This window comes from Falco punctatus (assembly GCF_963210335.1).
Source record: "Falco punctatus genome assembly, chromosome: 9".
In the NCBI taxonomy this organism is placed as follows: Eukaryota; Metazoa; Chordata; class Aves; order Falconiformes; family Falconidae; genus Falco; species Falco punctatus.
The window spans coordinates 36,849,890-36,874,560 of record NC_137589.1 but is presented as its reverse complement, the minus strand read 5'-3'; the positions used below and the strand labels follow the sequence as shown (position 1 = coordinate 36,874,560).

General features: G+C 48.4%; 1 protein-coding gene across 4 annotated transcripts; it reads left to right on the top strand.

Moving 5' to 3' along the window:
* The first annotated feature begins 380 nt into the window (after positions 1 to 380).
* Positions 381 to 22,834, top strand: VAX1 (ventral anterior homeobox 1). Of its 4 annotated transcripts, none has more exons than XM_080403279.1 (3): positions 381 to 17,174; positions 18,987 to 19,174; positions 20,834 to 22,834. In XM_080403279.1, the coding sequence occupies exons 1-3, from the start codon at positions 16,937 to 16,939 to the stop codon at positions 21,368 to 21,370; spliced, it is 963 nt and encodes a 320-aa protein (XP_080259405.1). In that variant the 5' UTR covers positions 381 to 16,936; the 3' UTR covers positions 21,371 to 22,834. The 4 variants fall into 4 exon arrangements, with proteins under 4 accessions (XP_080259405.1, XP_080259403.1, XP_080259404.1 ...); XM_080403277.1 differs by having other exon boundaries at positions 381 to 512; positions 833 to 17,174; positions 18,987 to 20,944; XM_080403278.1 differs by having other exon boundaries at positions 381 to 1,003; positions 1,214 to 17,174; positions 18,987 to 20,944.
* Positions 22,835 to 24,671: the final 1,837 nt, after the last annotated feature.

Here is a 24,671-nt window from a genome sequence, read left to right as displayed (position 1 = left end):
GGGACGCGCGTGGGAGCGGGTAGCGGGGGGGCGGAGCTGCGGGGGGGCGGAGCGCGCGTGGGCGGGCGTTGGGGGGGGGCCAGCCCTGTGGGGAGGGCCCGGAGGTGCCCGCCCCGCCCCACGCAGCGGCCGCGCCGCCGTCCCGGGGCCGGGTCCCGGAGGGCGCCGGCGGGCGGGATTCCCCGGGCCGGGGCCCCTTGCCGGGCCGCGCTGCGGGGCGGGCGAGGCTTCCCGGCGGGAGAGCAGCCCGGCGGCCGAGCGGCGTCCCGCGTGGGACGGCGGGGGGGCGGCCTGGGGTGGGCGTCGGTGCCTCCCGCGCCGGCCGCACGGCGCCGGGTGCGCGCTGCGGGACGGTGAGCGTCCGGGGCCGCCCTCGGTGCGGCCTCGCTAGGCTCTCGCCCGCCGCCTCCCCGCCGCCGGTCAAGGTACCGCACAGGCGGCGGTGTCGGCGGCGCTCCGGTGCCGCCCGTCCCTGCGGCGGCCCACCCGGCGCCTGCGGCCGCTCTTGGCAGGTAAATGGCCTCCCTGGCCAGGGCGTCTCGGAGGGTCCCGGGGCCCCGCCGCTCTCCCTCCGCTGCGGCTACTGCCCCGGGACCGCCGAGGGGCTGCCCGGGCCGGGAGCGGGGCGGGGGGGGAGGCTGCCCGGGCCGGCGGGGTGAGGGGTCGCTCCTTGCCTGGCCGGGGGGCTGCGGCGTTAGGCTGGGCGTCAGCATCGCTCACGTTTCAGAAGAGCTTTTTGTCTGCTTCCCCCTTCTGTTTTTTTCTTTTCTTTTTGTTTCTTTTTCTTTTTTTCCCTTTTCCCTTTATTCCCGCTGGCGCTATTTTACCACAGTTTCAAATAAAGCTAGAAACACCAAGCGTCAAACACCAATTTCCCGATGAACCACTTACTTAAAATACCGCCCCCCCCAACCTTTGGCTGGTGCCTGGATGCAGGGAGAGGAAGATGCTTCTGCCGTGCAGAGCAGGGAGCACCGGGATGAGTGTGCGGCCACGGGAGAAGGTAAACTGGCGGGGGTTATGTGGCAGATAGTTGAAATTATGAAAGTGTTATCTTTAAAAAAAGCAGTTATTGGAAAGCACTACCTCCTCCCGTCTTCCCAAGGCTGTTAATAATTTTATTTTTTTTTTCCCCATCCGTGATCTATTTAATACACCGACCCGACAACCGGGTTTTGGGCTCGGTGGCCCTTCGCCCTGACCCGTGGTCCAGCTGTGCTGTACCACTCGTGCCACCCTGCTGATGCGATGCGAGTTACGGTTCCCCAGGACACGACCGAGCCCTGCCAGTTCCGCTTTCTCCACCGTAAAGGAGGTGATGTTTTCCTGCAGTTAATTCTAAAATGCTTGGCAGCTTGCCCGTCAAACTGTGAGCATAGAAAAATGCAAACAAATTCTCTATTTAATGGTCCCTGGACAGTGCAACTAATCCATTCTAAACTGGTAATGGATACCGATGTCAACAGGTATGCAGCGAGAGCCTAATACTCCCCACTCAATGGAAGACACTTTCCTTCTGAATGAGGATTATGTGCAAAATAGAACTTGGCAGAAGGATCCAAATTAAATTCATGCTTTAGTTAATTCAGATTAATTTTCCTGATTGCCCTTGCACACCAGACAACCAAGTCCCTGTTTATATCTGCTTCTTTTATTTTAAACAGTTGAATCAAATCTCTTCTCCTGGGGAGTGTTGCAAGACGCATACATTAAAGACTGTGATTCACTCAGACATTAATTAGAGTTATAAAATATCTGAGATGGATTTTTATATCACTGTTATTACTACACATATAAATATCTCAAAATAAATTATTATTTTGAGATATTTGATCCACTATATGTCTGTGTTTCTAGTGTTTTTTTCAGTAATATGCTGCAAGCAACATTCCAGCTAATCACCTTAATGGAAATTGGAGGGGAAAATGCTCTATTAGGCTATCTAATCTATCCTCACTCAGTAGTATTTTCTTACATTTTTCAGTCCAGATGTAAATTTTAAAACAATCCATGAGAATTACTCTGCAATCTTGAGAGGTTTTTATACCACCATTATACCACCAGATAGCTCAGAAAAGAGAGAAAATATATAAAAAAAGAAGGATTGCTAGAAAATGTCTTCTGATGGTCAACTGTGTTTTCTTTCTTTAGGTTTTATTTTATCTCATGGCTTTAAGTCACACATTTGTCTCCAAACTTAAATATGCCTTCTTTCTTCCTCACCTGTCACTGTGACCCTACCATGTTTTTAATGTCTTCCCCCCTCCCCCCCCCCCCCCTACAGAAGGTTAATAAAAGAGTGGAGGTTCAGCTCGGGCCTCATTCCAGACAGGAACTTGACTACTTAATTATGTCCAAATTCTTCTGCTTTTTTCCCCCCCTATTTGGCACATTGATGTCAAGCAGCATAACCTTTCTTGCAAATATTATTTTTTCTCTCTGAAATGGTAGAAGAAGTTGGATTTTGCTTTGCTTTGACCCTGATCTGCATTAACTGCTGTTTTTTCTATGAAACACGGAGCTGGTGCCCCATAGAGAATGAATGTATGGTATGGCAGCACATGGGAGCTTTCCGTGTCACGGCAATGCATTTCATGTCACCGTCTCAATACAATTTTACCCTCTGACGAAGGGTATGGTTCCCCTTACCCTCTCCTTGGCAGAACTCCTGCCATAGGGCTCTCCTACCCACTTCTCCATCTTCACTGCCACCCTCCAGCACACACCCCGTCTGTGCAGCGGATACGACAGAGACATAGAGAGCTCTAACTGAGGGGGAAGCAGCCATTTTCTCAGCCTTCCTTTATTCCACCTGCATCATCATGTAGTTACTTCGTGCTGTAGCTGGCACCACTGGGAGAAGCAGCCACAGCATCATGATGTGCAGGGGTGGGGTGCAGAAACTGCAGCCTCTGCCACCAAGATGATGTCACCACGCTGCAGCGCATCTTTCTGTCATCATGTGAAACCGCTTACATCATACGTCGGTGTCATACAGCCTGGCCTATCACTTTTGGTGGCGATCAGAAGACTATACAGAGTTAGACATGGAACAAGCATGTCTCCTCCTGGCCTGCTTGCACCCGTAAGCAGCCCTCCGATCAGATGTTGTGCAATTCCCTCCCCTAGACTAAACCGAGTACAGTCTCGTAATGGCCTGAGGAACAATAAAACATACATGAGACAAAGCATTAATTTACACCACTTTATTTCTTTAACAATGAGAGCAAATGGAATGGACCATTGTTAAAGATCACTATTTCCTGCTCTGTAATAAATGTCTCATCTTCCCTGATGCTTGTTTATTTTATAAATGTCTCTGCTTTAGCTTTCATATTTAGCTGCCAGCAGGACACCATTATCCCCTGACTGCATTCTGTTCCTTCTCCATTGTCATTACCGCTGAAGCGATGTTATATTGCTGTGCTTGGCCTAGATGGTAGGGCTTTCTTATCTTGCATTTCCCATTGCTTTTCAGACCTAGACTCCCGATGAGGCACAAAGCAGAGGTGGCAACACTTAAAAAGCAATGTTTTCCTGGAGCATTAGCAATTCTGGTTTTTTCTTTAAAAAACAACACCAACAACTGCTCTTTATTATTATGATTTCAAGCCCCATTGGGAAGGAATTAAATTGAAGTGCACAGGCTGCACCTGCAATGCAGTCCCCCAGGCAGCAGTGGCACACGGGGACTGTGGGAAGTGATGGAGAGGCGGGAGACTGCACTGCTGCCCCACTTGTGGGTACCACACTGGTGTGGCAGAGTCCCCACGACCTGCAGTGGATCGGGAGCAATTGAAAACAGAAATGGGACAGAAATGCTGGGCTTCATGCAAAGCCCCTTGAAGTCAATGAGAGCGTTTCCATTGATTTCAAGGACTTCGGCTTAGATTCTTTAACATCCACAAATGAAAGATATTGTGTTAGATCCACCTGTTATTTTTTAGGGCTGCATTGCCCTGCTGCCTGTCTGTTTTGTTAATCTCAGAGCATCACCAGCTAAACAGCAAAACCAACGGCAGATGATCTGTCAAAGTCTTATTATGTACCACACTGCTTCTCCTTTCAAGTGCTGAAATCTAATAATCCACCTAACTCTCCTGCCCTTCAGGCACACACACGGCATTCCCTTTAACATGGCTATGTCACTCTTCTCCTATTTGTTTTTTTAAAAAACAAAATTCCCACGTGGAGATATCAAGGTTTTCCTACAGCTCTATTTCATTTAAAAAATAATTGGATCGTTATTTTCTTTAAGAACCAAACTTCAATAGTAAGTAATTTCTAGAGATGTCAAGTGGCTCGGCATAAAAGTTAATCTTGATCTATTGGTTTGTTAGGTATGTTTACATCCGACCTGTTAGCTCGCCTTAAACAAAAGTGATTTAAAGCCCTTTCTAGAGAGCATGAAAATGATTCCCCTAGCCCTTACATCCTCAGGGCCACAATCCAACAAAAGCAGGCTTATCTTTAGGCATATGAGTAGTCCTGTCAAACTCAATGGGGCTCCAGATGTGTTTAAAGATAAACACATACTTGAGTGCTTTGCTATATTGGAACTCGTTGAATGTTTTATTTGCATTTCATTTCAATAGCAGACTTTACATTTTGTATATAGCAGAAGAGGATTCTTCCTGGACATTATATTAAAAATTTATTTTAAAAGAGGGTGGTGAAAAGGGAAATCCTAACATCTAAAAAATATTTTTTAATGATTCAGACGAGTTATTTCAAATGTTATGAGTCTGTATTATTTGACTTGTTTTAATTGGGACAGAAGTGCTGCAAACATGGAATGGAGCCGCAAAGCCCTGCAAGGCTCCACTCCACTGCTACAAGATCAATATCCCACTTTAGGGAAGTTGCTTCACCTGCTCACGCTCCATCTCACCTCTGCAAAACTGAAGACCATTAAAGTTTCGTTTACCTCACTGCAGCTGCCTAGTAAATGCTTAGACAGGGATTTGATAATGCCAAAAACTGTTTCTATGCAAAAAATAAAACTGGAAGACACTATTGACTGCAAATGTACTTGGGTAAAACATGTTTCTCTGAGTTTTCCGCATGTCCTGGGGATCAAATTAATCAAACAGCAACTTTGTACGAACATTTCTTAGCATTTCTGAGAATGAGCCCCACTGTCCTGTATGACTGAGCTCCAGACTAATGGGCAGCAACAAAATCATCCCCTTGAACTAAACTAAGCAAGCTGAGCTTTCTAGCACGGTTGAGTTTGAGGGGGATGTTTGGGACTATCATCTGTATGGCCTTTTCTGTGAAGCATATTTTGGGTTGGACCATTTTGTTTGGACATTTCATCTTCTTTAAATACTCCTTTGGCAGGGTCCGTGCTGCCTTCTGTGCATGGCCCCCCTGCCCTGCTGCAGGCAGGGTTTCAACCACAGCTGAAAAGCCCCTGCCAAAGCAGAAGTGCCGGCACCGAGCCGTGCAGAGCAGCTATAGGAGGCACCTGGGGGGCAGTGGGGCAGAAGGCAGGCTGGGAGATGCAGCACATGCATCCAGATCCTCCAGAGACTTCCTCCTGGAGGAAGAGACAGCCTGTGGGCTCATCTATATTTCAGCTACTTCAGTGACTGCAGCTTCTGTAGAGCCATGGCCAGTAGTCAAATGCAGCAAACTCAGCACCACAGAGTTTCCCTGCAGCTCCCAAGGCCTCTGACGGCAGGGCAGGCAGGGTACTGAGCGCCATGCTGCTGGCAGGGCCGGAGCTACCTGGCAGTGGGCTCACATCCTGCTGCAGAAAGGGCTGCAACATGAGCATATGTCCCTTTTATCCCTGTCAGACTGCAGGCAACTGCATGAATCCTGTTAAAAAGGAAGAAGATGGAAGGACACAAAGGTTAGGAACATAATGAAATGAAAAGAAATCCAGATGTGGCATTCATTTTCCTGAAAGGACCATTGCCTTGGCCTTCCCACACAGCACAACTGACACTCCATCTGACAAGGAGGCAGCTATTCACATTGAGCAGCCTCCCCACCACATAGCGCGTGGCTGTTCATTGCACTCAGGTTTGCAGCATAACTCGATAGCAACCTGCCGATAAAAACAAACTTGGGCAAGTGGGCGATGCTCTTTTGCCTAACTGGAAAGACTTTGCAGGAACAAATGGGACAACACGGCCCCATGTGTCACACAGCATCTCCCCAACACATCTCGTGTCCTGAGGTGACAGAGGCAGGTGAACAGGAAGAAAATATGTTCCATTTCAATGGCCACTGACCTGCGGCGATTAATTCAAGGCTAACCACTGGCCTCTGTTTGGCAGCAGGAGGACTGAGGGGTTACTCCAGCCTGAAGTTCTAAAACATCTTTTTATTTTCTCCCAGCTGACATTTAGCTATTTTCAGTAGCTCATCGTTCCATTTCCCCTTTGCCATGTCTGTTCTGTCAGGAAACTTGCTGCCTGCTTTATCACCTTGAAGGTCCAGCTTTTCTGCTATTCTCTGCACATCTGTACTGTCATTTGTCCTTTTCCTTCTGAATCAGAGCACCACTCCACACAGCTCTGCGAAGTACAGTCTATTATCCCTTTTCTCCACAAAGTGGTTTTGACTCTTCATATGTAATTCTCTATATAAAAATAAAACACATTGTTCTGTCTTAATAGCATAATTCTTAAAGAGTTATGGCCTCATTCTCCTTCATTCAAAGTACATAATTCCCATTAACAGCAGTGGGAGCGCTGCCAACGTAGTGGTGAATTAGTTCCCATGATGAAAGGAGGCAGACCCCAAAAGGTCCAATTCAGTTCCTCATGAGGAGGAAATGAAGGAGTAACAGACAACAGGATAAAACTAAGAGGAAAATTTGCATGGAACAGCTTCGTACTAACCAGGCAGTAGGTTGCTAACTGAGTAGTCATTGGAGTTGACCCTAATCTGGCAGGAGCCTAAATCAAGAGCAATTTTAATAATGTTAGTAGCACTGTGTCTCCACGGAAGAGCTTAGAACCAGTACTCAGAGCTGTGCATCCTCCTGAACTCAAGAAGGCTGCTATGGCTGGACCTCTGCTTCTCTTACCTGGTACATGAGGATCTGAGTAAGCGTTTCAAGAGTGTGCCCTTCAAAGACATGCCAGACGTTTGTCCTTCACAGCTAGCCATCACATGGACCTTGTGTGTGCCATAATAAAAGGCAAGGAGTAGGCAGCATCATTTCCACACCTTAGAATTCAACAATGAGGGCTTGGCAGTTAGTTACCCAGCTTCCCTGCTGAATAACCCCTCTGCCTCCTGAATATTTTTTTTCTTTTCTTGGGGAATGGTCTTACATCACGGCCTTGATGATCTCATTCAGTCCCTCTGGCACCACCAGGAAAGCATAGCATTTTCTGTGCTTCATTTTTTCCCATCTATAAAATAATTTTTTAAAAAAATTCTTCCATCTATAAAAATAAAATAAACCATATTTATTCTTTTATCCAATTAGTCTTGTTCAGGTTGTAAATACCTTAAAGCATGCTCAGTCTTTTTGCACAGCATCTAATCCATCGGGAGCATAAACAGATATGGGGATTCTAGATATTGTTAACATAACCTCACTTTTCTTCTGTTCTTGGGTAGTAGAAACATCCTAGCAATAAAAACAGCCAAATAATATCCTAGGAATATCCCAGCCTTTGGAAACATACTCTTTGAGATTTGTATCTCTCTGTTATGTAAATGAATAAGCAAAACAATAACAATGTATAAACACCTTTATATCCATTAATAGGAAACTGAGGGATATGGTAAAAAGACTGCTATTGCCATTTTTCTGGCCAAATTATTTCTTCCTGTCTATGCAACTACTATGTGCCCAGCACTACTTCTTTCATGCAAAAGCAAGTCTTAGAATTTGGTCAGCATGGATCTGGACTCTAGAACCTCTTCTTCTCTTCTGCAGACCATTTCCTTCTAGGAACTGGAAAACATAATAAATTGTCCATTTGCACACAGAGAGGGAATATGCCTCCTGCCATAAAGGTGCCCATAGACTTTGGTTTCCAAATTTTGTAGATCCCTTTGCTGGAGTACAAATCTGTTGGAGTACGAAAGATTTCTTCTTGCTGTTTTCCTCCCTTCTCCTTTCCTGTGCTCTGTGGACACACAAAGCACAGACCGTTTGCCAGTGCTCCAGACTTCGGTGGACTCAGTTTTTGAGAGCATCACTTGCTGAGCTGCCCTTCACGTTTTGGGTAATGTACCAGCAGAAGACAGATTGTCCCCTTAGCCTCACAGAATGTTAGATATGTCTTGTACCTTTCCATCTCCAAAGTCCCAGCTCTGCACAAAACTAGTAGCAAGGTGTCCGTTTGCTTGGTAGAAGCATGTCTTAGAGCAAATAATCCTTGTGCCTTTGCCTTTCCTACTAATGCTGAAGCTCAAGCTAAATTGTGCTTTCCCAGAAAATTTTCTTTTTGTCCTTAGGAAGGGACACTTAAAGCAAAATGATTTCACTGAATGCTTTCCCACTCCCCCTACAATGTGGTTATGTCAAACGACTTGTCTCCTCCACTGATCACACCCTTACTTTTTTTCTTACCAGAGGCACAAGTTACATAGTAATAAGTATTAATGTTAAATGCTATCTGCAATATACTACTCTAGGTTTTTTTGCCGATACCACCAATCTTTCTGATCTACTACAGAGTACCCTACTCCTGGTACTTCAAGGAAGAACAAGCTAAATCCCAAACTGATATGCTTCTGCTTCTGTATCACTCCTTTGTGCGATGAGTGTCCAGCCTGGGGTGTAAGATTCAATCATGCTGATCTCTGCTTGCAACCTTGTGTAATGAGGTAATCCTAACAACGTCCAACTCACTTTAAAATCAAGCCAAGGTATTTGCCTTGTAACCTCCTGCAACGGCAACTCCCATAGGTCGTGAGACATGTGTCTTCAGAGTTCTTATTGTAAATTTGCTGCTTTTTAATTTAACCTGATATTTGTTCTCATGTGATAAAATAAAAAGAAAGTCCAGTGCTATCTGCTTGAGAATTTTGACTTCCACAATCAGCTCCACTTTCATGTTCTTCTTCCCAGAAAAATAATTCTAGTCTTTGCCATCTCTCATGTAAGCCTTAGCAGCTCTATATTCTTTTTATTCTCATTTATTGAACATTTTCAGACTCTTCTATATACCTCGTGAGACAAGAGGATAAAAAGAATGAACATAGAGTTAATGTGGATTTATGGCATAATCCTGTGTTATCCTGATGTTTTTGGTTTTTTTTTCTTTGCATTCTGCTCTATCTCTATTTAATAAATCCAAATAATCTTTTTTTTTTTTTTTTGTAAGCTGCTGCTATACATTGCGGTAAATCAGACACTGATGACTGCTGCTGCAGGTTCTTTTTCCTCAGAGATTCCTGGAAATTCAAGACTTTTCAGATTATTCAAGCTATACAGCTGATCACTGATGATTTGCATTGCCTTGCACTTCACCATGTTCAGAGTTGCCTGCCACCATGATGCTCAGCCTCCCAGGGTGTTTAAATTCATCAGGTAACATGTTCACCATAAAGTGAAGTCACCCTAAACCGACCACAATCTCCGACAGGTTTTAACAAACCAAACCACCTGGATTTTTTTGCCTACCTTTTCCATCATTTTCCCTACAAAGTGTTAGGAAATATATCGAAACATTACTTCAAGTGTCTGTCTGAAATACTGCTATATTCCGGGTAACAAAATCCTGCCAGTATTCAAGCTCCACATTCAGTCCAAAACTTCCCATAAAGGTGACCACATTTCTTGTTATGGTATAAGTTAACCTTCAAGACCTATAGTTCAAGAATTTCCTTTTTAGCCTCCTGTTTGTTGGATGCAACCAAAGCACCCAGGTAGACAAACCTTTCCAAAACAGATTTGATTTTGGTTATGGTTTGTACTTGCAGCTTCCCTTGACATTTCCCATTTTCACATGGGAGAAGTACTTGACAGTAAGGTAAAACCAGCAATAAAAAAAATCAGAAGATAACATTTAAAGATTTTCACCAAGTCTACTGGCTACCATACTACACCAGCCTTGGGATGATGGCAAAGTTTATCTCACCCCAGAGTGAAGGGACAGCTTCTGATCTCTCACATCACTCTGGTTACCAGATGGTACCTAAGAAACAGGCTCATCTCAGCAAGAGTCTCCTGTACAGCCTTCCCCTGTCTCCCGGAGACCATGACTATCAGTATTTGAGACATGCTTTGTGATCAATCTGGTCTGACTTAAGCTTTCAAAATGAAAGAACTGAATTTTTTAAACCCAAAATCTGACATTTTGTTGTTGCTGTTTTGGTGCATAGGTCTTCAATGTTAAAACTCCAAGTACTGAAAAGTCACACCGGGGTCACATCTACAACCCTGAACATGTCACCTTTGCAAACTTCTTCTCTTGTGCTGTTTAAACCTTAACCTTGCTTGCATTGACTATGGGAATGATTGGGATTGCAAGAGCTTTACCACTGATAGTAAAGGCTCATGGGCTAACAGCTTCTGAGGTAGCAAATACTCATGAGTGCTCAGGCAAAGGTAGTAAAGTTAATACCCCCGTCAGGAGAGGGTGAAATGAAGGGAGGGAGTTTGAGGGTTCTGGTGCTGGTGGTTATGGTGGGAGGTAGTGACACGGCTGAGGCTGAAACCAAAGGCTCTCACTCTGCTGTCAGTGAACAAACAGTATTTCCTCTTAATTCACAGTCTTCCTTCCTGAAAAGAATCATATCTCACCGCTGTTCAGATGGCTCGCATATGCCACGGGCATGATACAGGCAATGAAGCTTTGTATTAATCTACTGTCCAGATTGATAACTGTAAGGGGCAGCTCATAATGACCTCAACGTGATTAATCATGATACACATGTGATACCCATGGCTCATTATTACTGGCCTCCAGAACAGCACTGCTAAGTCCTGCCAATACACTCAGTTTAGTATCTGCAAGAGACAATACTGCAATTGCTGGCAAAGTATGCAGGAAAATTAAGGAGCAGCTAGTTCTGTATTCTGTATCAGGCTAGTAAGCAGGAGTGTAGCAAAGCATGGGAATGTAAAAGCTACAAGGAATATCATATATTATCTTGATTTGATACTTTATTTTAAATAGGTGTCTGTATATGCTCATTTATTTTAAACGGTTGACTTGCAGAATTCTTGCTTGAAGAGGAATATATAGTGCACTGGCATGAAGGACACAACACCTGCATAAGAGCTGATGAAGCCTATTTGGAAATAGAGCTACACCCCTATCTATTTCATAGCCACGCATGATGGTGTTGCCCTTTTAAAAGAGAGAGAGAAACTGTCTTTGTCTTGGTGTTGTACCTGTTAGAGTTCTTATGAGCCTGTGATGTTTAGTTTCCCATAAAACACACCATGTGATGTTTTTTATATCATGTTCTGGGGACTCACATGCCATTGAACAACACAAATATACCTGGGCATCAGTCCTTGGGAAAGTGGAATTAGTACTGTTTCTAGCCATGTGGACTACTGTAAACATGACAGCCTTATCTTCTGCTTCACACAGAAAGGTGAACTGAGTCAGAGACTTCAATCCTTTTTGTCAAAGACAGTGTAAAGCTTCCTGATGAAGACAAGACATAGTCCTGCTCTTCAAGGATACTGCTCACATGTGTGGGAAGAGGACCATTTTCTTGGCTAACTGGCAAGAGATGGAGCCAGTTCCCACTAGAACAAATTACCATCTTCAACTAAGGGCTTATCATATGCCTCTTAAATGTCCCCTGAATACACGGTAGTATGTATAGGCTGAAATTTCCAGTGTTCATATTAAATTGTATGGCAATTTCTTCCCTAGCAGAGAATAAATGTAAAGCAACATAGTTGTTAGGCTGTGGACTTTTTTTCAAGAAGGTGCTCAATGTTCTCGATGATTAGCACAGCCCTGAGACCTGTATGAAAGGAGAACCTTCTGGTGAACCTCCTGTCTTCATGAAAATCGTCTTCTCTGCTCACAGAGTGTCACTCATGCTGAACAGAAATGTCCTGTCCAAGAGAAATGTAGCACCTGTGCACATAATAATGAGGTTTTCTGTTTCTCCTTCATTTGCCTTTAACAGTGACCAAGGGTGTTGAATGTGTGGGAGGACCTCTTTGACATTTCCACATATATTGCTATAACTACCATATCCTCTGTTAATAGGAAACAGCTAGGAAGACCTTCAGCCCCAAGGCTGAACATATCTCCTCTGCTAGACACGCATCCAAAAAATGTGCCTAGCAACTGCTTGCCAAACACGTCTATAAATTCAAAAGCAAAGAGTCTGAATCAAAATAATTAGGCAAATTAATAGAAGAAAAATCTACTTATAGCTATAAAACACAGAGATAAGTCTTTTGATTCAGAAGATCCCTGAGCTGTGCCTTTTAAACTCAGGGTTGGGAGGGTGCTAGGGAAACCTTTTACTCCTTCTCTTACATTCCCCCTGGCTGGGCAGGGATGTGTGCCCATTGCAGAGAGCGGAGCAGGTTGTGAGGGTTTTACAATAACCTGCCTGTCTGGGAGTGCTGGGCTGGCTCTGTCTGCCCCTTCAGCTGAGACCTGTAAACACAACCAAAGCCAAAGTCTACTAGGATGACTCTGCAATGCAGAGACAGCAAAGAAGGGCAAGAGCCAACTCTCCAAGGGGACAAAAGCTTGCACTCATAAAGAATATTACTTGGATGTGAATCAATGTTATACAATAAATGAAGTGAATTAAACACAGAACCCTTTGGATGAATCTTTTAGCTTCATGCACATGCACTGAAGCTCAATAGCAATTCAGCACCATGCCCAGACTGCAATAACCAACCTGGCATGCGGGCCTTCAAAAGAATTTAGAGCGGAAACCTTTCTTTGACAAAGCAGAGTTTAGGAAGTAGTAGCAACACTGGGTATCTTCCCTACCAATCAACCAGAGATAAAAATAATATACATAGTGGCAGTCAATCAGAAACAATTTTTTCAGTCTTCTACATGCTAATACAAACTAATAAAACTATTTGAAAAGCGACAGAGCAGCTACATAGCAAATACGGTGAGGGGCTCCCTGTGCCAAGTGATTTTGAAGCACTATTTGAAGGTAAAAGAGGTAACTCCTGGTCCTGGTTTTGGCTGGGATACCACAACACCCCTAATCTGCTTATCCAGTGGCACATGAGTGTGGATGTAGGTGTGCTGAAGCTACGGAGATCCATGGAGTTCCGACAGTAAGAAGGGGACACATTATGTCCTGAAAGAACATAATATTCAAGAATGCTTTCTTTTAAGTCTGTTGGGGAAAAAAAAAAATGAGAATAGGAGAAAAGAAGTCTAATGACTGATAGACTAATGAAAATATGGACTTTATAAACGGCGAAAATTTGAATTTCCCAATGCAGTTCTGAACTTTGCTATTGTGGGCCTCAGTTAAAGTAACTGAGCTGTCTGTGGATAGACTTGTCTGCTCACTACAAGTTTGCTGCAGGATTAGACTCATTATTTGAATTTCCAGATCTTCAACAGCACTGTTTTCATAATATGTGAAAGCAAATTTAACTGACTGAATAGAGGAAAGCCTTTTTATAGCACTGACTTCTATGGACAAAAAGGGGTTTGCAATGTATTTGTTCAGATATTACACATGTAGAACAAAATTAAAATTCCCCTGGCCTTTACTGAGCCTTGGATCAGGTCCTTCTTGGGGAAAAAAAAAAAAAAAAGCCAGATTACCACACAAATACAATATTTAATCTCCAGCTATTCTGCTTCAAACAGTGTAATTGGGTTCAATAGCTCCATGTTTATTATTATGGCCTATGCCTAGACATTAGCATAATAGAAAACATGGGGGGAAATGTCATACATACTCCCCCACACCTATGCAAATATAATTATAATTGCTCTCTGTATTTCACAGTAGACCTTTTGTGGGAATCATTATGTCTAATATGTCTAAAAAATATCTGTTATGTAAAAAATGTTTGAAATAGAACTTTCTTTTATTTAGCATTAAACAAACACGTCCAGCCAGGACTGTTGATACTACCTTGCCCATGCATACATACTGATGTATATGTTTATGTACATTACACAACAAAGTTTACTTGCTAAACGCAAACCTATACTTCAGCTACATGAAAAACATCCTCACTAATCAGCATCCACTTGTTGCACCTCCTCTGAAAGGACCAAATCTCTCTTAAAAGTACTGTTTCATGAGCATCTCTTCACACAACAGGCCTTTGCACAGCATTGCAAATTCATGGAGGAAATGAACTCATTCCATCCACTCTATATATCTGCATGAAGCCTTGCACAATGGGGCTGCAATTTATTTGGGGCCCCTGGGTATGACTGCCATACAAGTAGTAACTAGTAACAACAGATCACCGGAGATGGCTGAGATGCATTGGCTGTAAGGAAAAAATAAAACCTGCTCCATAATAAGGGCATTTTACATCTTGTTGTATGTATAAATATAGTTGAAATGATAGGGCTTGATGAAAATCCTAGGGGCACCTCTTCAATCTCAATCTGACTTCTCAGACAATGGTAATAAAAATAAATTATGCTATGATTTGTGGAAAAATTACCAAGATTTAAGATTTCCACTAAAGACAACTCATGGAAATGTGTCTATGAACAACTATAATCTCTTTTCTCTTTTTCTTTTTTTCTTTTCTTCTCTCTTTTCTTTTCTTTTCTTTTCTTTTCTTTTCTTTTCTTTTCTTTTCTTTTCTTTTCTTTTCTTTTCTTTTATTTTATTTTATTTTATTTTATTTTATTTTCTTCATTTCTTCTCTTTTTTTTCTTCTGTTCTCTTCTCTTTTTTCTTCTCTTTTCTTTTCTTACCTTTTCCTCTCTTTTCTCTTTTCTTTTCCTTTCTTTTCCCTTCCTTTCCTTTTCTTCTTTCTCTTATTTTCCCTTCCTTTCCCTTCCTTTCTTTTCCTTTTTTGCCCCTTCTTTTTTTGTCTCCCCTGAATTTCCTATTTATGACGATCAGGCCCTAGCGCCAGACCCACCACTCCATTACAGTGCCTTGGACAAAGCGTGGATCCCATGGGGCGAGGGCTGTTGCTCCTGCAGCGGGAGCAGGATGAGAGCCGTGGGGCTGAGCAGGCTGGGCAAGGGCGTCGCATTCCATCTTTACCCACTGATCTCAGCTGCAGCAAAAGGCAGGGCTCCACAGCCCGCTCCAGGTGGGTAACATTTCCAGACAGCAGCCCGGGCAGGCAGAGGACAAGGCCGAGAGGAGCACGCCTGATGGATACTCCGTCGTTTGTGTGAAAAATTCTCAGGGAAAATTCTTTCTCTCCCTCTCAGGCCCCTAAACTCTTTGTGAATGGGGCCAGTGCAACATGTGGCCTTTCACCTCGCCCAAGAACCACTGCCAGACAGCCACACTCAGAGAATTGTTTGTTAATAGTCCAATTAGATAATTGCCATCTTTCACTCCTTTTGCTCTACATTTCCCATAAAGGAATGAATAAGGAGAGCAGCATGAAGAGGGCTTCTGCCCTGCAAGGTGACAAGAAGGACTGGAGCATGCTCTTTGCACAAGGCCATTTGCTTGAATTGAATCATTGTAGCCTAATCAACGGTCTTATTGGATTACTGGCTGTTGCGGTTCTCAAAGATATTGTAGCAGAGACAATGAAATAGCTAGAGTAAAACTTTTTTCTCCTTTAGTGGATCACACAGTTGAGATTTTTCACGGGCTATCTCTCTCTCCCCCTCCCTGCTTCCCTCCCTCCCTCCCTCTCTCCCTCTTTCCCCCCCTCTCCCTTTCTCCCCCCTCCTGGATCCACTGCACACAAAGCTGGCTTTTTTTTTTCCCTTTCTTTTTTTTTTTTTTTTTTTTCAATGAGCAGGCTCTGCGAATAGGTTCAGTGTTTGCGAAGGTGCAGAATTAGCGCACACACACATGCACGCACACATACACACAGACACAGAGGGAGAAGCACAAAAAGCAAGTATCGGGACTGAAATAAGGAGAGGTAGGAGTTTAAGATGGCTGTCTGTGGGGAGATGTGTTAACGAGGATTTCTGCTGGCCAAGATAACCTGCTTCCTTGGAGAGATCTGCTTGAAGGAAGAACTTTTTGTGTGTGTGCGTGCTGGGATCTGTTTGTTTGTTTAGAATTCAGGGGGCTTTTTTTTTTTTTTCCTCCACCCCCCTGCAACTGCATTTTTCCAGCCCTTCCTAGCAGCTTTATTCAGATTTATTTGGCGTGCTTTGGAGAAAGCCACTATATAATCGGGAGGTCAAAGGCATACTGAAGAAAGTTAATAATGGCTGCTAATGGTGCTAACAATTCAGGGTGAATCTTGTCAAAAGTTTTTTTTTTTTTCCCCTTCTCCCCCCCCTTTTTTTTCCTCTCTCCTTTTTTTCTTTTTTTTTTTTTTTTTTTTTTTTTTTTTTTTCTGGAAGTCTCAGTCTTTTGATTGTGTGTTTCCTGAAAGCAAGACCAATCATTTCAGTTTATTCACTGGCTAAACTCTACTTGATTGGGGACAAGCACACAAACCATCCATTACGATCTGATATATTATCCAAACAATTTAGTGTATTCATGAGGTAACCTAAATGTGGAGGTTGCAAAATTACCCGTAATCAATTGAAACAGCGAGTGCGCGTCCCTCTGTGTGTCTAACAACTACATGTCTCTGTAATAAGGCAGACATTAAATCATTTTAGAGTTGTACCGTTGAGTACCTGATCACTGGGCGCTCTGGGAAGCTGGACAGTCACATTAGGACGCTGGGACTGAGGAAGCCGCTGCTTTTCCAGTGGGATAAAACCCGATCTTCCTAACTCAAGGTGCTTTACAGATCCCCACCGATCTGACCCTAAGCCGTGCAATATCCAGCATAGACTTCGTCTTCTTCTTCTACTACTCTTCTATATTTTTTCGTTGTTGTTGTTGTTGTTTTGTTTTGGTTTTATTGCACTACATGTTTGGGAAACAAGACAAAATGGACGTTAGATGCAGTTCAGAGACTGAAGCTAACCGGGTCTCGAAGAACGGACATAAAGAGGGCAAAGAAAGCAAAGGGTCTGAAGGAAATATTTCTACTTCTTTTTTGAAGGATCAGCAAGGGACTTTTTCTGCCTCTGCAGCTACGGAAGACTGTAATAAAAGTAAATCTAGTTCGGCTGACCCGGACTATTGCAGGAGGATCCTAGTCAGAGGTATGAGCTCGAGGTGTTTGCAGGGTGGGGAAGGTGAGCGGTGCTCACGCCGGGGGACGGGTGATTTTGTTGCTTCGCTTCGGTCCGTCCCTGGGTGCTTTGCACCTTCCTGCAGCTCCGGGGCAGGGGTGGCCCCCCCGGCCGGGCTCTGCCTGCAGCCCCGCTCCAGCCCGCCTTGCTTTCGGTCAACCTCCGCCAGCGCCTGGGGGAAAAGTTAAGCCGCGGAGGTTCCTCCCCGGCTTCGCCCCGCACCGGGCCAGCCCCGCTTTTTTTTTTTTTTTTTTCCCTCACCCCCCACCCCCCCGCCCCTGCTTTGCAGCTTTCCCGGGGTGCCCGTCCCCGAAGGGAGCCCGTCGGGGCCCGCGCTCCCCCGGAGGAGCCACGGCTCTGCCCGCCGGCCGGGCGCGCTCCTTCCGCGCCCGCGCATCCGCCGGCCGCGGCCGCGTACGGTGGCGCGGGGCTGCAGGTCCCGCCGGCTGCCGGGGCGGGCAGGAGGGGGCTCTCCGGAGGGCAGGGGCTCCCGCTTCCCCCCTCTCCCAACGCCCAGCAGAAAGGGCTATTTTTAAATAACCATCAGCCTTAAAATCAATGGAGGAATGACGAAGGGCTTTTTAATTTTATTTTTCTTATAGTTATACGTTTAATTTTCCCCAGCCCTCGTCTCCTCTCCAGGCTAAACTAATTAAATCACTCTTTTCCTACCCCCTCAAAAAAAAAAAAAAAAAAAAAGCAACCAAACAACCTAAAGAAATTGAAGGCGTTTCAGTTTTATGAAGGTGCGTTTTGGGGGAGGAGGGAGAGAACCGAATCGGAACAAAATAAGTGCGAAGCAGGCCTTGTAAACAATAATTAATCCTTGCGAGACCGACTGACCTAGAGAGGGGTCAGACTAAAATGATGTGGTGGTCTCCGATTAAAAACGTACCGAGGAGGTAAAATTACGGAAAGCAAAGTTGGGAAGGCTTTAATGTAACATGAATCTGGCTCTAGCTTGACAGTCACGCTAATAAGATTTGTCCCGCTCTCCTTCGGTCGGAGCTACCAGAAAAGTGAGGTTTCTGCTGGCTGTTTGGTGCCCTGGTTTAAGGCTGTTCACCCCAACCCCTCCTGTTTGCCAAAATCCCAAAGCAGCGGCGGCGGCGAGGCTTTCCCGGGATGCTGGGTGGGCTGGAGGTGTCCCCACGGCGGGCAGGCAGCCAGCTCGGGGGAAGCGCTGCCTATGCCCAGAAAACTCCTGCCTGCCTCTTTATTATTATCATCATCATCATCATCATCATCATCATCATCATCATCATCGGAAACTTGTTCTGAAAATCTTTATTAAAAAAAAATGAGATTTTGTATTTTGAGGAGTGGTGCGCTGCGTGTGACGGCTTCCAACCCGGAGCCCAGGGTGAACAAAGAGTAGTCCTGCGCTCCAGGCAAAAAGCCCGGCCTGGGGGATCCCTCCTTAGCTTCCCAGAGGAGCCGTGGGTGAAGCCGCAGTGTCCTAACTGTCAGTGCCATACATCCAAACCGATTTTTAAACGGGCTGAGGGGATTATTTCCAGAGACCTGGACCCCCATCGCTCCCTCCTTCGTCCTCTCCTGGTTTGGCTTTAATTTTTTCCTTCCTTGGCTGTAGTGGCCAGGTGCAGTGCCGCAATCTCAGGGACCCTGCACCGTCGTGACTCGGGTCTCGATCCTGAAGGCGCTGGCGACGGCTCTTTCCCTCGGAAAAATTAAAAAAAAAAAAAGGGGGGGGTGGGGTGGGGTGGGAGGAAGAAAGGAGGGTTGCCTGCGTGTAAAGCTGCTTGCGCCTTTCTTTGCCAGATGCCAAAGGTTCAATCAGAGAGATTATTCTGCCTAAGGGGCTTGATCTGGACCGTCCCAAGCGGACCCGCACCTCCTTCACGGCCGAGCAGCTCTACCGCCTGGAGATGGAGTTCCAGCGCTGCCAGTACGTCGTGGGGCGGGAGCGCACCGAACTCGCCCGCCAGCTCAATCTCTCCGAGACTCAGGTAGCCCCCGAGGGACCGGAGCCCCGGCCACCCTGCCTTGCCCTGCCTGCGCCGCGCCGGCCCCGGGCCCCTCCGCGGGACCTCCCCGGCCCGGCCCGGGCATCCCCCCTGCGCGCCGGGCCCAAGGGTGGGCCGGCCCCGCAGCCCTGCGCGCCTCTTGCGCGCCACCGCGCAGGCCCCGGCAGCGGTCGGACAGGGGCGCGGGCCCGCTGGAGAGGCTGGGGTCGTCCCCGAGGTGCCCACGCGTGTCCGGAAGCCGGGGAGTGCGTGGCTGAGGCTCCCCGGCGAGGGGCCGTTACGGTTACGTGCGGCCGCGGAGGGGGAGCCGCGGAGGGGGGCTGCTGGCTGCGCGGCCGCGCACACCCCCCTGGGCTGGTCCGCGCCCGCAGGGCTCTGCGCAGGGCCCGGCGGCCCGGCCCGAGCGGTCCGCGGCAGCTCCACCACGAAGCCAACCCCCCCCCCCCCAGGACCGGGGCGCGCCCGCCCCCACTGGCGGCCGCGGGGAGCCGCCCTGTCCCCGCCGGGGCCCGGCGCCGGTGCCGGCTGCCCCTGGGCGCGGAGACGCGCGGCTGCGGCCGGGGAGAAGCGAGGGGAGGCCGAACCGCTCCCAGCCCGCAGCACGGGACCACAGCCGCCAAAAACCTGGGGCGGGGGTCTGGCACCTTCCCCCGGCGGCTGCTGGGTTAGAGCTGTTGGGTCTGAGCGCTGTTCCGAGTGCGGGGGGTGCGGGGACGGGCTGCAGCCTGGGCTCTGTTTGGAGTCCCTGTGTTTCCGAGGGGGCGAATGGCCCCGCATCCTGCCGGCAGCGCGGCCGTGGGCCGGGGGCGGCCAGAGGGGCCGAACCGCGGCAGAGTGCGGGAAAGCATCTAAAAAGCCCGAACTTCTGAAAGCCGGTTTCATATTTCTGCAAAGTATCACACAACAAGAAATTCCCCTGACAAGCTAATTAGCTTTTTTTTCTTTCCCCTTCTGGATATGAATGACAAGTTCAATAGCTCATAGGTTACAGAAACCGTCGTGGGTGTTTTTTGTTTTGTTTGGGATTTTTTTTGTTTGTTTGTTTTTGAGGGGCTTCCAGGATTCCTTTTTAAAGTTACGTTTTTTCAAGTGGGTGGGGAGGGGAGGGAGACTGCCCCGGCGGTGAGATTGGGAGAGAAGGGCTGTTGCGGCAGTGCCCCGGGGAGGCGGCTGGACCTGGGCGGGGGGGGCGGCCGGGCCGCGGTGCGCGGTGCTGGGGGCCGCGGTCCGTCCCGCCGCCGTGCCCGACGCTGTGGCTGAGCTGGCTTAGAATAAAGCGGTGGGGAAAGGGCTGGATGCCGCTCCCAGGGAGCTGCTGGCGTGCAGTAAATAGGATAAAGTGAGACGGATTGGGTTAAAGATACAGTGCGATAAAACGAGCCAAGGGCTCACTGATTCCCCTCTGCCCTCCCGGGCGTACCCCGAAGCCGGGAGCAGCCAGGTTCTGTGTATTGGGGGGGTCGCTTTGTGCGTTTTTAAAGCGCTCCCCGTTACCGAGCGCCTGGCGGGAGCCCCGCCGCCCTCCGCCGCAGCCGGACCCCGCCGCCCCGCCGAACCGTGCCGGGATCCCGGGGCGCTTGGCGGGGGCCGCCCGTTGCCCCCCCCCGCCCCGCTGACCCTGCCTCTCTCCCCGGCCTGCAGGTCAAGGTCTGGTTCCAGAACCGGCGCACGAAGCAGAAAAAGGACCAGGGCAAGGACTCCGAGCTGCGGTCGGTGGTGTCCGAGACCGCCGCCACCTGCAGCGTCCTGCGCCTGCTGGAGCAAGGCCGGCTGCTCTCCCCGCCGGGGCTGCCCGGCCTCCTGCCGCCCTGCGCCACCGGCGCCCTGGGCTCGGCGCTGCGCGGACCCGGCCTGACGGCGGGCAGCGGCACCGCGGCGGCGGCGGCGGCTCCCGGCGGCGGCTCCCCGCACCCGCCGGCCGCCAGCAGCGCGGCCGGGCCTCCCCCGCCGGCAGCGCTGCACGGAGCGGCCGCCGCCGGGCACGGGCTGTTCGGGCTGCCGGTGCCCGCGCTGCTGGGCTCGGTGGCCGGGCGGCTGTCCTCCGCGCCCCTGGCCGTGGCCGGCTCGCTGGCGGGCAACTTGCAGGAACTGTCGGCCCGCTACCTGAGCTCGTCCGCCTTCGAGCCCTACTCCCGGACCAACAATAAAGAAAGCGCTGAGAAAAAAGCACTGGACTGACTCTAAGTAACTTCCCCGTATTTATATTTATAGTCTCTATTTGTGGCGGTATTTATGGGACGGGCGGCGCGGCGGCCTGCCGCAGCCCCCTCCCTCGCCGCAGCCTGCGAGTCCCGCGGCGCGGCTCCTCCGCGGGCCGGGGCGGAGCGGAGAGGGGCCCGGGGCGGAGCGGGGCCCGGCGCCCGCGGGGCAAGGCCAGGCGGCGGCCGGGGCTGGGGCGCAGCGAGGGGCTGCGGGCGCCTCCCCGGAGCCGGGCGGGAGCGGGGCAACCCCCGCAGCTCTCCCTGCCCCGCCGGCCCGGGGGTCTGTCTGTCCGTTCGGGGGAGGGGGGGTGTTTGTCTGTCTGTTCGTTTGCTTTGACGCCGCTAGGAAAGGGACGGAGAGGGCGAGCGGCCGGGGTGCGGTGTGGCCGCGCTCTTTCTGAGCGGCTTTAGCCAACGCTGAGCGAGGGAGAAGGATTCCGGGGAGGAGGATGGAGCTGCCAGGTGATGCCCGGCCGTCCCCGTCCCCACCCCGCCCCAGACTTCAGTGACTGCCAAGCACAAGGGTCTGGGGGCTCCACCTGTGCCCCCCGCTCGTCCCGCACGCCCCGCACGCAGCCCCCGGAGCGCCCTGCCGCTCGCCCCCAACACCAGCCAGGGAAACACCCAGTGACTTCGCTTTTTCACCTTAAAACCCGCATGTGGGAAGGGCCGGAACGGACTGCCTTGGAGATACACGGACAAGCGGGGAGACAGAAACCAGGGGCTGCAGAGATTTTGAATAAAACTGTCTCTCCCTTCGAGATAACACAACGCCCCTTTTTTTTTTTTTTTTTTTTTTTTTTTTTAATTTGCATTCCCACGGGCCAGTCCTGCGGACCTTATCTGCAATAGCAAATCTGCAGATAAATAATGGAAGTCGCGACTCGATTTGCATCCAGATCTGTTGCGATGGTAATTTTTCTTTTCCTTTTTTTTTTTTCTATTTGATTTTTCCAAATAATTTCAATATGCATCTAAATAAGAAAAAAAAATCTTTAGCCTTCCTTCCTCCTAAAATAACCCTCTCGTATATCGATCATACTTCCTTTAAATCGAACGTAAAATATTAAAACCGTATCTTTTATTGTTATTTTTGTACTTTAAAATACATCTGTGTAACAATCTTTTTTTTTTTTTTTTTCCTTCATAATTCTTACTGCTATTTTCTCCACAAACATATGTATTTCACCTTCTAGTATTTCGGATCGAATATTTCCTGTTCAATTTCGGTACTTGAATTTGCCAGAAAAGGGATGCTGTACTTAGCTAGTTCTTTGGGGTAAAAAAATAATCTTTACTTTGGTTTTTAAGTTTCTCTTCTTTTCTTTAAAGTTTAACACATGGCGTTTACAAACTGTATAAATACGTGCCACCAAACTGTAACCAAAAAAAAAAAAAAATTACAAAAAGTGGAATGGTTGCTGTAGAATATAGAATTAATTATAGAGACCAGAACTGGACAGAAGGAACTGGACAGAAAGAAAATAGTAATTTTATTGTAAATTATTTACTTCTGAAGTTTCTAGGCAATTAGTCGGAAAAAAATAATGGATGAATCGAGCGCTGAGCCCTTGCTACTAACTTTTGTTCTGAATGTTTTGGATATTTGGATGTTTTGTATTTATGTGGTGAGAGTGAAATATATTATATCTATATGATGACGGAATTAGGTGTATTTTCGTCTTATATTCGTAGCACCCAAATACTTAATCTAATACCTGCGCTGCCAAAAAAAAAAATAATCCTATCCCTAGGTAACGGTCCCCATTTTTAATTTTTTTAAATTTTATTTGTAATTTCGGAAGAGGGGGGTTGCAAAGAAAGTCCATTTCGTGGAGCGGGATCGCGTCTTCCTGGGACATTCCCGGTCCCCTCCCCGGCTCCCGCCCCCCCACCGCAGCGCCCCGCGGGCCCTATCCCCCGCCCGTGGCCGGGGCCGTGGCCTTGGCCGGGGCTGCGCGGGGAGGCAACCCGGGTGCCCGGCCTGCCCGGTGCCACCGCCGGTGCCACCGCCCGGCTCCGCCGCCCCGGCGCGGGGGTCGGCGCTCCGCACCCGCTGCCTGCGCGGGTGCCGGGCCGGTGCTTATGGATGCGCGCACGTGTGTGCAGGTCTCTATATCCGTATAACCATATATAAATATACATACTTATATGAATATATATGTGCTGGTGTGCATAAATACGGATATTTATAAGAGCCTTCTAAACAGCTCTCGCTTCCACGCTGGTTGGCAGCCGAGCCCGAGAGCCCTTCGCTGGGAAGCTGCGTGGGGCAGAACCCACGGAATTTCAGGACCCCCCCCCCCGGCCCGGCTCCTCCGGGGCTGCAGGCGCGTCAAACTGCGGCTGCCCCGGCCGATCCCCCTGCAGCCCCCTGGCACCTGCCTGCCCCGGGGCTTCCCCCGGCCACGGCGCCCGGGACGACCTCCGCTGGGCTTTGCCTTGAGCTGGCCCGGCCAGGACAGTGCCTTGCTCAGGGTTAAAAGGGAAGGATGTGGTGGCAATGGTGATTTGCTTTCTTCTTCTTCTTCTTCTTCTTCTTCTTCTTCTTATTATTATTATTATTATTATTATTATTATTATTATTTTAAAGTGTGTAGAACTGATCCGGGGAAGGGCAAGCCCGGGAGAAGCAGGAGATCGCAGGTGACATTTGAAAGGGTGACAATGAAACTGCTGGTCAAGGCTGCAAAACTTCAAGGGGAGGGGAGGGGAAGCAGGCTGAAAAAGAAAAGAGCTGAGGGTGGCAAAACAGATCTGCCAGGGAGACCCTGGGGGAGAGGACAGTTTTCCTTTTCTGCCTTGACTGGGTGGAGCGCAGAGCATCACCCGCAGCCTGGACAAAGAGATGAGCCCTGGCCTGGGTTGCTTTTGCCAAGGAGCAATCGCCAGTGCCCAAACCTTCCCCGGGCTTCCCTGCCCCGCATAGGGCCCTCCTGGGTAATGAATTTGCCCTGTCCCACAGGGACGTCCCTGCCATTGAGACGAGCCCACTTCATTGCCCAGATCTGCTGCCGCACGGTGAGCCACATGGAACACCAGCACAGAGGGGTCCAACCAGAACTGTATCAGGTGCCTTCCTCTAAAAAGGGGATTTCTCTGCTATTCTTTTAACTGGAGAATGGTGGGGGGCGGTTCCTGTCTCCTCACACAGGTACTGTGAGGCCTTTTTCCCTGGTTGCTGGCCTGACCTGCAGTCCCAGGGCTGGAGCTGTGCTCAGTGTAAGCTCTTTGCTCCTCACTGAAGGCAATTTAAGCCAGTGCCAAGCTGAACTGCC

Bases quoted from the DNA above. Each gene is read 5' to 3' on its own strand.
- VAX1 (XM_080403277.1), top strand. From the start codon at position 16,937: ATGTTTGGGAAACAAGACAAAATGGACGTTAGATGCAGTTCAGAGACT. The intron at 17,175-18,986 runs GTATGAGCTCGA...TTTCTTTGCCAG, and splicing joins CAGGAGGATCCTAGTCAGAG to ATGCCAAAGGTTCAATCAGA.